Below are 12,103 nucleotides of genomic sequence, written 5' to 3'. Positions count from 1 at the left end.
TCATTCCTGGAGACCTAACCATGTGTTAGGTTTGTGCCAAATGCTGGGGAGACAGAAATGACATAGGTTCTATCTCCCTCCTGCTGCTGGTAGTCCAATATGGTGGCCACTAGCTCCATGTGGCAATTTAAATTTAAATTTATGTTAATTAACATGAAATAAAAATAAATAAATTTAAAATTTTCATCAGTTCCTCAGTCGTGCTAGCCACATTTCAAGTGCTCAATAACTGTATAGGCTAGCTGCTCCTGAATTAAAAAGCACAGATTTCCATCACTGTAGAAATTTCTACAGTACAACATGGTCTGGAGGGTGAAAGAGAGATGAAATAAAATAAGTAGAGCCAACAATTCACTACAGCGTGATATTTGCTACAAAGGAGAAATATAGAGCATTGTAAGAACATACATCCAGCAGTCTTAGCTTAGGGCAAAAGACCTGAAGGAACAGACGTTTAAATGGAGATCAGAAGGATGATGGAGAACTAGCCCAGAGAAGGTAGGGTACCTCAGGAAGAGCAGCTCAGAGCCCCAGACGTGAGCTCCTGGAGGATGCCTTGGAACTGTTGAAGACCTAGCATCTAGCATACGACCCAGGACAAACCAGGGGTGCAGTGAATATCTGCTGAATACGTTAAATTAAAGAAGTGGAGCTCCCTTGTTCGACTTTGACTGCCAAAATGTTAAAGGTGGAAGGGAAGGAACAATGCTCACGCAATGCATATTTGTTGAATGGAGCTATGATAGCTCAAGTTAGGTTAATAGAATATTTTTCCCTAAATATGCATATACTGTAATGTAAAAGAATACAATTTTATGGACTAAAAGGCCAGGATGTTTAGTTTGTAAGCAAAGTCTTGATGCTAACAAGGATGCGTTTGCCAAAGAGTTCCATGCTCATTCTAAGTGGACGCACTGTTAGTGATAAGGAGATAGTTACCATACAGTCATGCATGATCTTATTCCAGTCTTCACCTGTGACAATTCTGAACAGTACGGTAATGGCTTTGCCAGCTGAAGAAAAATTTGCATGCCTAATTTAAGAAAAAAATAATAGAATGTGAATAGAACGGTTTCTCATAAAGTAATATGGTTTGTCACCACCAAAATGGGTGGACTTTGCAGCAAATTGGGTTGCTAAGTTACCATTTCTGAAGGTTATACCCTTTTACTTGTTTACCATTATACTTGCTCCTAAGTATAGTTGTCTGAATGATGCACCTCTAGCACGGCCATTCATCTTGATTTATTTATTCATTTATAATTCAGTTCATTGCCATTCATCTCGAATGACAGAGTGAGCAAGTTTTGGCAACTAAAAGTAATTTCTGTTTTCACTTGGAATATGCCACATAAAGGCAAAGCAGCCATGTATCAACTAACGAGTCATTTCTTCAACAAGATCCATTTGTATTGATGAAGGAAATAATCAAAATGAAGTGGGCTTTCCAAAACTCACTGCCTTGGGATAAGTCTCATGAATTCGATGTTGACATCTTGTTCTTAAGATAAACAATGTGTGTGGTTAGAACTGCTGATTTATTGATTAATGTAAACTGCTGGTTCTGAATAAGCTGTTAAGATGTTGCTAAGAACAGCAGAAGCATGAAGCTTCTGCTTCGGGTTGCTTGAAGACACTTCAGGCTCCCATGTTGTCATCAGTAACCAATGATTGTGTGATTCTTGTGTTCCTCGAGAAAAGGACAACTGCATTTGGAGCTTCTCCCCTCCCTTTTGAAACCTCCCTTTTAAAACTTCCTCATAAAATGCCTTTGCTTGGAGCAGAATTTGGAGCACTTTTAAACTTTGTTGACTCATGTTTTCCGGGTTTACCTTCAAGTTTGGCTTTCAATAAACCTTTATAAACTTATTTCTGCCTTGACAGCCTTGATTTCTGTCCACAGTACACATTTTGTTGTGTCAGGACTCCCCCTTTTTTTTAAACTACAAAATGCTTCCATATAATGTAGGATAACCTTTGAAAAATGCTTCTCATATAAAACAACCGTTTCGTGGGTTCTAACTTTCCATATTTTGCTGGAAAAAACTCAAAGCCATCTCAAAATTGTTTCATCTAAAAAATAATAAATATTTTTTGGTAATATGTGGATAGAAAAAGTGCTGGAATCAAGAGTGGTTATTCCTGAGTGTTATTGGAATTATGAATTCTTTTAGTTTCCTTTTATTTCTGAACTTTCTAAGCTTTCTAAAGTAAATGTGCATACCTATTTCAATTGGAAACATGTTATTTAAAATTTGGCTATTTTATTTTATTTTAATTCCCAACTGGTTGCTTCCCTTCTCCCCTCCCCCAGTGTTTAATAAACAACAAGAAAGTTTTTATTCATGATTTTATTACTAAAAACATTTGCTTCATAAATGAATAGAAAGATAAACATACACCAACCTGTTAATGTTCTCTCCATATTTCACAGTACCAAATAAAACAACTCCAGCGAAAGCATAGCACAGCAGCAAGAGGAACATTCCTACTATGATAAAGAAGCTTTTGTACATGCTGACAACCACGGTCAGGAGGAGCATCTTAAGTGTTACCTGGAGACGTTGGGGGTGGGAACAGAGAGGGGGAGGGACAGAGGGAGAGAATATTTAATTCATTAAGCCATGGAAGACCTGAGTAGCAAATAATATTTAAGCAGGTTGGCTCAAAAGTGACTCTCGAGTATGTCATTTGAAAATTGCTTCCTATTAGGTATGAAACCTGAATATTATTAAGAAACCATCAGGCACTGAGAATTCTAATCATACTTCAAACTGTTCTGTCTCTTCAGCCAAATTTATAAGAGTAAGACCCTAAGCTTTTAAGACCCTTCCATTTACTCTTCTTTTACTTCCCAATTCTTTACAATAAGGGATGTACATTTTTGGCCTATAGCAGGTAGACTCAAGTTTCTTCCACAAACAGACTTTCACAAAAACAAACCTAAACAATGATAGAATACTAAGTAACCATCTAATATTCAATAATTGATTATGTGGATATATGGAATGTATATATGAAATAATGTTAGTAACAACAAAGGAAACAATATTTAAAAAAACAAAAAAATATATGCGGAACGTATGTATGAACATTAACAAAGAATATAAAGAAATCTGGATTCAGGGACTCATGAATGTTCACTAAAGATTATTTTTCATTACAGTAAAGTTACTTAATTTTATTAAAAGCAAAAACAATAAAATAAAGATGCATTAAGAAAGACCATTGGTTTTTGCTTTCATAGCTGATATCTTTAACTGATGATTCAGTTTACTTAGCAAATATGAAGACTAAACTAAACAACATAAATGTCAGGAAGCATCAAAAGATAACAAAGCTACTGATTCATTTTAATTTCTAATATTTGTTAATCTTGACTTATGATGTCTAGTAATTTGTTTTTTTTTCCTTTTTGTCTTTTTTCATGACCGGCAACGGATCGCAACCCTCAGTGTCGCGCCCGTACCGGACCAGGACTGGCAACGGGATCGCAACCCTTGGTGTTGCGCCCGCACCTCGCTCAGCCAGTGAGCGGGAACCGGTCTGTATGTGGGATCCGAACCCTCGGCGGGAGTGCCGCCACGCTCCCAAGTGGCACACTGTAGCAGTGCGCCACCGGGCCGGCCCGTAATTTGTTGACTATAGCCCTGAACACCAAGAAGTAAGGTTGACATCAACTGGTCACCGTTTTTTCCTTCAGTGTGTATGTAATTTTTGATAGAATTCTTCACAACATACTTACATGCTTTCCACAGATAGAGAAAAATCTAAAGACGATCACACAAGCGCCCATCATGTAGGTGTACGCATTCTGAAATTTAAACAGAAGACGGCCTCTCATAAGATCTTGTTGCACAAAAGATCTTGTTACAGTTCCATTTTTCATATTAAGTCTTCTTTGAAGTCTACTGAATAATTAGTTTAATAAAATGTAAAAATTTCTATAAGAAATTCATCTAAAAAATGTGCTGAAAAGGTCACTGCCAAAACTCATGAATACATATTAGGTATAAAGTCAAGTCTCAAATGAAATTTTGGGTTCTGTTTTGCTCAGCCGAATTCCGTGTTTTATATTTATTTTATACAAAGTAGTGACCAGCTCCTTTAAGGACAGGGTGTGGAAAGCACAGGATACTAATGGAACACAAGGAAGGCAAGGGAGATGGGAGATAAAGGAATTTGATGCTGGAACAGATGCTGGAAGTCAGATATCTTCTTTCTGAAGGTCCCTAGAGACCTCTGAAGACCAGCAACGTCTTCATTAGTCTAAGCTAAGTTCAGAGAAGTCCTCACTGCTCAGAAACACATCCAGCTCCTTCTTCAAATGTGTGACTGGCAGCGAGAGATGACTGTGCTTTATGACTAAGAAAGCTTCCTCAGAGAAACAAAGATCCCACAGGCTATCACTGCAAAAACAACCTTGACATTCAGCTGATGCCAAGGCATGATTATTCTAGAGAGGCCTGCCTAGCCAAATGACAACAGTCACAGATGGGTCCCCAGGAAGGGTGCCCGGTGAAATCCTTGCTGAGGTACAAATAAATGAATGTGTGCACATAGCCTCTTTGGATGGGAAACGAGGACTGCACCTTCCTTTCCAGCAGTCCACTGAAAAACACATTCCGTTCAAGAACAGAGGTCCTTGGAGAAGAACAAAAGCAGTTAGGCAGAATAGGGAAGTTGGTCTTGTAGGCTTAGGCTTTCCTCTCCTGGGACATCTGGGATTGGGAAGCCCCGTCTACTCTTCTGCTTGAACTGCGTAGCTCTCGGCTACAATTTTTCTGGAGAAAGAGAAAACATGGGCCTTGCTGTCTCTTTTCCTCGTTAGCTCAAGACCTATCATAGCTACCTTCTTCCTTTATGTTCTGAAAGTAACGGCAGTTGACAGTTTCCAGGACAATGACCCGAATTCTTCACCTAGACTGCAAGGTCCGGAGATGTCTGACACCATCTGACCCATCCCAATCTTGTCACACGACACACTCTCTCCTTCTGCTCCAGTCACATATGTCCTTCTCTCAGCTCCTGCACCTTCCCATCACAGGGACAGCCACCGGAAATGTCCTCCTCTCATCCTGAACCCACTCATCATTCCCTCAGGGATGCCTTCCAGGACCTCTGTGATGAAGCCATCTCCCTCTGTTATATATATTGTCACAGCAGCATGGGCTGTCCTCTCCTCCCTCACCATGGCATAATGCTCATTGATCCGAGAGCATCTGTTGAGTCTCTGTCTAGCTTCTCAGGCTGTAAGGTTCATGAGAGCAGCGTCTGCTTTTGTTTTGCTCATTACATTCTTCCCAACTCCTAGCACAGTGCCTTGTACACCGTCAGCACCCCAAACCATCCATTGCTTAGCAAAGGACTCAGGGTGACTGAGAGCTCTCCTGTGCTTCACGCAGCCCTGATGCTGACGACAACCACGGGTATAAGAACACTCGATATGGTCATGGGCACAGCAACCTCACATCGAAGCAAGCCCTTCCTGATGTGTAAATGAGTTCTACGCGTTTTGGATCCTTCTCAGCATGCCTCTAGCATTGAAGGGGATGGGAGAATGGATAGAAGGGAATGGGGAAAACCTGAACATTTTACTTTGGGCTAGGATCAGGGAAGACGAACAATAAAGAAGGTATTTGTAACAATGCCTTGTGAGTTTGTGTAATCTTTACAGTAAGCTTCACATACATGATCTCACTTCATCTTCATCATGCTCGTAGGGAATAGGTGGACTATCAAGTTACATCCTCCACTTCACAGCAGGGAACAAAAGGGTCAGTGCAGACAATAACTTGGTCCAGGCTGGTCCTACCCTAGGACCCAGATCTTCCAGAGCTGCTCTGCCTAATGTGGTAACCACTAGCAACATGTGGTTATTAAGCACTTGAAATGTGTAAAATACACACTCAAAGACTTTGCACACACACAAAAATAAAGGATGTAATATAGCTCAATAATTTTTTATATTGCTTACATGTTGAAATGATAATACTTTTGATATGGTAGGTTAGAAAATTTATTATTAGGCTAATGTTATTTGCTTCCTTATTTTATTTTATTTTTTAAAATGTAGCTGCTAGAAAATTTTAAATGACACGTGTGGCGACACGTTATTCTATTGGACAACACAGTTCTAGATTACAGTCAAATACACCCATAGCTGCAGATTTTGAGCTGCGCCCCAGACTTAATGAAAAGTGAAGACATTTGGGTAACACAGTGAAAACCCAGGTGGAGAGATGGGGAAGGATGTGCTTTAGAGAAATGGCAGCTAGATGTCCAGCAGAAAATAAAGCAGCAGAAGTACCCAAGAGTTACCTAGTAAAATATCGACTACGATGAAGTGGAATGGACATTGCTGCCGAAGGGACGTCACTGAGCGATGCTTCAGCTCAGAACACAGGGTTTGAGTTTTCTGATACCAGCCTGCTGTGTGAATTTAGACAGTTTTCTGTATCTCTCTGTTCCAGCTTTCCTCTCTCTCTCTTGTTTTATGCTTTGGTAAAATGAGGGTTAAACCAGAAGACCTGTAAGGTCTTTCTCCTTCTGGCTCGCACACTCTAGAGCTTTGAAGGGCCCGGTGGCATCTGCATGAAGAGCGTGGGTGTGTGCACACGTACACGCGTGTGGGTGCGTCTACAAGCATGTCTGAGGGCCAGTCATGATCAAAGCTGGGCTTTAGGGAGGTTAATCCCGTACCCGAGGGCAGGTTGACATGGAGTGAAATGAGACTGGACATGGGGCTGAACTGAACTAAACTGAAATTATCAACTGAAATAAAGTTTAATCATGTGCTTACCAAGAGGGCAAAGTGAAGTATCACCCACACGACACCGAGCGACGTCACCAGGAGGTCATATCGATTTCTTCTGCTTTGCCAGAAGCCAGCAGGTGACATTGCTATGATCTTCATGGTGACCTGGGGAAAAAAGAATAAAGATATTAAACAGAGGGTGAATGTTTGGCACATATTTTAATGTGTTAGCTTCAGCTGTATTACGTATTTTTAAGAATGTAGTAACCAAAAAAAGAGTTTATTACCAAGATACATGATTTTATTTTCAAAGCTAAGTAGGTTACAAATCTGTATTCTCTACACTCTTTGCTTCTTGTTTTATGACTAATGCTGATAGCAGGACATTTTTCTTCCTCAAGTAAAATACCATAGATTTTGGGGACACATCAGCCAGTATAGGGTGAAATGAGAATCTGCTTGTATTTCAAAGAAGATTGCACTGGACAGAGATATTATATGGATCACATATTAAAATCATCTTGGCTGGGCCAAGTCGCTTTGACACCTTATTGCAATTGAAGTCCCTGAATTACAGTGGCTTGTACAGTTTGCTCTAAATATTGGAACTCACATACTAGACAGGCCAACGTTCAGACACAATAATCAACAGCAGCATTTCTGCCTTTAGAAAAATCCGAAAGACAAAATGAAGTCTTTGTTTAAGTTAAGCAGAACAGCCTAAAAAGGAAATATCCTAAGAGCATGGTGCATCTCCCCCCTTCAAAAAAAAAGGCCTCAAAGGCAATGGAACACAGAGTTGAAAGCATGTGCCATCAAAAAGGGACACTGATTGACTTGAAAACTGTGCTCAGCTCCCCCCAGGGCCAGCTGACTCATTACTGTACCTCTAGAACAAAGATGAAGGTGAAAACCACCGACATAGTTGCCAAAGGCACGGTCACCGGGTCCTCGACGTCCCACTGTAAAGAAACAGCACAAGCGTCTTTGCCCACATCCATCTGACACTTACAGACTTTCCCCTCTTCTGCCCATTTTAACATGGCTGTGAATCTTAATGTTTACACTAAAGAACCTAAACTGTGAATGCATATGGAAGCTTGTGGTATTCTTGGGTGCACCAGTAAATCCAAAATTCTTTCCCAGAATCTTAATGTGCAACGAAGTACCTTGACAGACAGCAACACCGACTGGGCCAGAACAAGTAACGCGATCGTCCTCTTAAAAAATGGATGCTGGGTTATGTCATACATTTTAGCTCTAAAACCATCATTATCTGGAAAAGAAAGGTTTAGGCAAGGGCATTTTAGACATGGGTCATATTTACTTTCTTATCTTTCATTTTCTTTAATGCTCATCTTAAAACCCATTACATATTTCCCCCTACAGTTCCATCCCTTGTGAAGTGTTTTGCAGGAACGGCTGGCTCTGAATATTTAGAACGACAGTGCATAATGCTGGTTGCGTTGGAAGAAGCGCATCATTCAATTTCTGTCAGCTTAACCCATTTCACTCCTATTTTAAAAAGGCAAGCACAAATATATTTTATCTAAAAATTCATTTTTTCATTAAGGCTTATTCTAAGAGCACTGAAGCACAGCCTTTGGTTGGCTGATTTTAATAGCCTATGGAAAGATCTGTAGTTTGGAGCCTGTGTCTGTATTAACTTATGCACAACCTCCTAGTGGCCTCACGATTATTATTTTAATTTAAATCTGAGACTCCTGGGGAAACATGAGCACTACTGCCCAACATGAATAAAACCAGAACATCTTTGATACCCGGGCGAGGTGGGAGATGAAGAGGCTGTGCGATCTTCAGTCTGCTCTTCAGGTCTTCCCATCTTCTCTGATCTACGGTCAGCAGAGCGGTCCCCTAAACAAACAAAGGAAAGCAGGAAAAGACATTTTGTCACATGCTCAGTGCCAAGAGCATTGCAGATGGAGTGCTGAGACAAACAGGGCTGATGTGAGGGGTTACAATAAAGATTTTCTGCAAATACCATGGTGGTTAGAGCAACGTAGTTAGAATTCTCAAAGTTAGTCTTAGAGGAGTTCCCAGAACGACAGCCACGTGTTTCAGAGAGTATCCACCAGCCGCTGATTTGTACCTTTGGAGATGTGTAATATTCAGATTTGGGAAAATTTAAAGGAAGTTTTCTACATTATTATATTTTCAAAAAGGGATACCAACAAATAGTGGTTTGTTTCTTTTCATTTCATAGCAGCAAAATTATAGCTTGTCAGTGGTGCTGCTTCTAGTTAAGTGTATTTTGTTTTAGTTTTTCTTAAAAAACATGCAATTGCAAGACTATTTTGAAGAGGTACCAAGTCATAGAATTTGCCTCTTAAAGAAATTAGTGCTGTGATACTGACTAAATAGGATCAGATATTCTGTATTATTTAATAGAGCACCTGATTAAAATGCACATAAATTATATTATATTACATTCTATCATATTGTATCACATTATATTGAATTGCACTGCATTATATTTTATTTTATTTTGTTTTAAAGGCAGAAGTATAATTTGAGAAACTGGACAAGTAACCCACTCCACTTCTATTCTCTCTTTCCTTCCCTGGAGCTAATGACTGTCCTTCACGGGTGTATCTACCTTATTGTATTTTCAGACTTTTGTGCTCATGTATGTATAAATACATAGGAATACATTTGTTTTACATTTTTAACATTTATAAAATGGTATCCAATATGTGTTTATTTATGCAGTTTGTCTTTATCTTCACTGATCAGTATGTTTTGCACACCAATAGATTATTAGATCTAACCTGTTCATTTGTACTGCTCATGTGCACTGTACAAATACGAATATCTTAGAAGCTATTCATTTTAGGTTTATGGACTATAAACAATGCTACAACAAACACACATATACTGTGTTACTGTAAACATCTATGATAGTTTCTCCACTGTAAATCTCTAGAAGAATTTCTGGGGTCTGGGAATTTAAGCATCTTTATATTTATCAGATGTTGCCAAGTTGCCATCCAAAAGCAACAACCAAAAAAATTTCCCACCAGCAATATTATACAAGTGTTCCCATTTTCTTATATTCTCACCAATACTTGACATTATCAGACATTTGAATTTGGCTATTTTGATGAATGTGAAATATTCTAACTTAGTTTTAATATTAATCAGATGAAGCATTTTGTATGTGTATAACTAGCGATTCTTGTGTCTTCTTATGTGAATAACCTATTCATATTTTTTGCTCATTTTTGTATTTTGATATTTACTTTTTAATATTTTGTAAAAATTCTTTATATACATGTATTCTCAGTACTAATATTTTGTCAGTTATGTGAGTTTCTTCTTGGTCTTAGCTTTTATTTTTATCTTGCTTATAGTGCCTTTTGTCACTAAGAAATTTAAAATTTTAATGTAATCTAATTTATAAAATTTTTTTCTTTAAAGATTTTACTTTGTGGCTAAGTCAAGAAATCCACAATGACTCCAGGGTCAAAAATAAATACTTATATGGTTTACAAATATCTATGGGGCACAGAATTATACTTCATTACATGTATACGATGTGCGACTCTAATAAGAGTAATTAGCATATTCAGCTTTGCAAAACTTAATTTTTTCTTTGTGATGAGAACATTTGATCTCCTCTCTTCTAGCCATTTGATAATATACAGTAAAGTTATTGTTAATTATAGATACCTAAGCACTACCGTTCACAACTAGAACTTATTTTTCCTATCTAGCTGTAATTTTGTGTCCATTAACCAACCTCTCCTGTAACAACACTGACACTCTTTTAATGACTATATCTTGTTTACTTTCATTTTTGTTGATGCTCAACCTTACTCAAGATATATTGACTTAATTTTTTTAAAGAACCAGCTTTTGCTATTCTTGAACCTTCTAGAAACTATAGAAGTTTCTTCAGTTTCTATATCATTAATTTCTGTCCTAATCTTTGTTAGTTTCTTCCTACTACTTACTTAAATTTTACTTTGTTGTTCTTATAATACTTTGATTTGGATATTTGACATTAATATTTAACCTTTGGTTTTTCTCTAACATATACACTTAAAGTGATAAATTTCTAATTACTGATTTATCTATATACCTTGTAATATTAATATTGGTAAACCACTCTTCTCACTAATTGCAAATACTTGTTCTCTGGACATCATAAATGACTAATATTATTCCTTTGTTATACAAAACAAGGTATTTTGGAAAGTTAAACTCTGAAAGGATCCAAAAGAATAATAAACATGCAGGTATCATCTGACCATTACTATACGAAAACCTCTGAAAGTTTATTATTGTTAAATTAAGTTTATTAATGAAACACATTGTCTTACAATAGGGAAATCAGAAAAAAAATATTACTGGTATAGACATGGAACTTTTTAAAGAGGCTTCAATTTTCTAATGAAGACATATTTTTGCATAATTCTGAATTATGAAAACCTTGCCCTCATATCTTACTTGATTTGCCATATCTCTAGATCTGTCTATTGCCTCTATATTTGGAAATTTATCTATAATACCCTCGGGTATGACCATTAAGCAGTGTGCTAGAAATTTTTGTGTTTAGTGTTTAGTGGAGTTGGTTGGGTTCTCTGTGCCAAAAGCAGCATCTGACACCTAATAGGAACTTAAATCTGCTGAATGATTAATAACAAACAATTAAATGCTGTTATATAGCAGATTGAATGCTACCTTCTAAAAAACTTGCAGAAAAAAGCCTTTTCTATAAGGTTGACATAATGTAAAAATTTATATATCACCAATTAATTGATCGAGTTTGTAATGACTGGTAATATGACTTCTAACTTTCCCCTTTCCCTAAGCACCCATTGGCACTAACATAACATGCTCCCCAAACAGGCCAAGTCACTTCCTCCTTCAGAACTTAAATACAGTGTTGGAAGTGCACCTCCTTGTTATTCTGCTCATTTCAGCCATTCCTCTAAGTTCAAGTGTTGCAATTAATTATACATTTGTTTCCCGTTACTGAACATTATATGTTGTTTCATTTATGTTCCTGAATTGTGAGCTGCCGTAGGCCCTAATTCTCCTGAAATCAGGTGCCTTCCGGGAGGGCCTTGCCTAGCGTTCTGAGCCAGCGGTGCCTGGACGCCCCTGTTCACTGACTGAGTCACTTCTGCTCAAATTCTGGAATTCCCAGTGTCTGCTCCATTACGAGGCTCAAAGGCATCTCAAAAGAACCCGCTTCCTTTTTCTGCTTGGTTTTAAACCGAACACACTACAGGGCTTAAAGAGCTCATTTATGAATATGTAAGGAAGTAAAACAGGGAGGCTGGGCAACACGATCGCTACCGTTCTTCCTAACTCTGCAAG

At 38.1% G+C, this 12,103-nt stretch overlaps 1 protein-coding gene across 2 annotated transcripts in view; it reads right to left on the bottom strand.

The window, feature by feature from the left end:
• Window positions 1-12,103, bottom strand: part of LOC103603082 (sodium leak channel non-selective protein) — a 109,120-nt gene that overhangs the window by 15,779 nt on the left and 81,238 nt on the right. For both annotated transcript variants that reach the window (XM_008587559.1, XM_008587558.1), the window contains 7 exons: window positions 8,539-8,632; window positions 7,927-8,033; window positions 7,645-7,719; window positions 6,803-6,922; window positions 3,746-3,814; window positions 2,407-2,555; window positions 940-1,033 (listed from right to left, as the gene is read on the bottom strand). In XM_008587559.1, the coding sequence (XP_008585781.1) occupies window positions 940-1,033; window positions 2,407-2,555; window positions 3,746-3,814; window positions 6,803-6,922; window positions 7,645-7,719; window positions 7,927-8,033; window positions 8,539-8,632 (708 nt within the window). The remainder of the gene's footprint in view (window positions 1-939; window positions 1,034-2,406; window positions 2,556-3,745; window positions 3,815-6,802; window positions 6,923-7,644; window positions 7,720-7,926; window positions 8,034-8,538; window positions 8,633-12,103) is intronic.

Source organism: Galeopterus variegatus, unplaced genomic scaffold (assembly GCF_000696425.1).
Source record: "Galeopterus variegatus unplaced genomic scaffold, G_variegatus-3.0.2 Scaffold4433, whole genome shotgun sequence".
Taxonomy (NCBI): Eukaryota; Metazoa; Chordata; class Mammalia; order Dermoptera; family Cynocephalidae; genus Galeopterus; species Galeopterus variegatus.
Note: the sequence above shows the minus strand (reverse complement) of the source record. Positions and strands in the feature narration are given on the sequence as shown.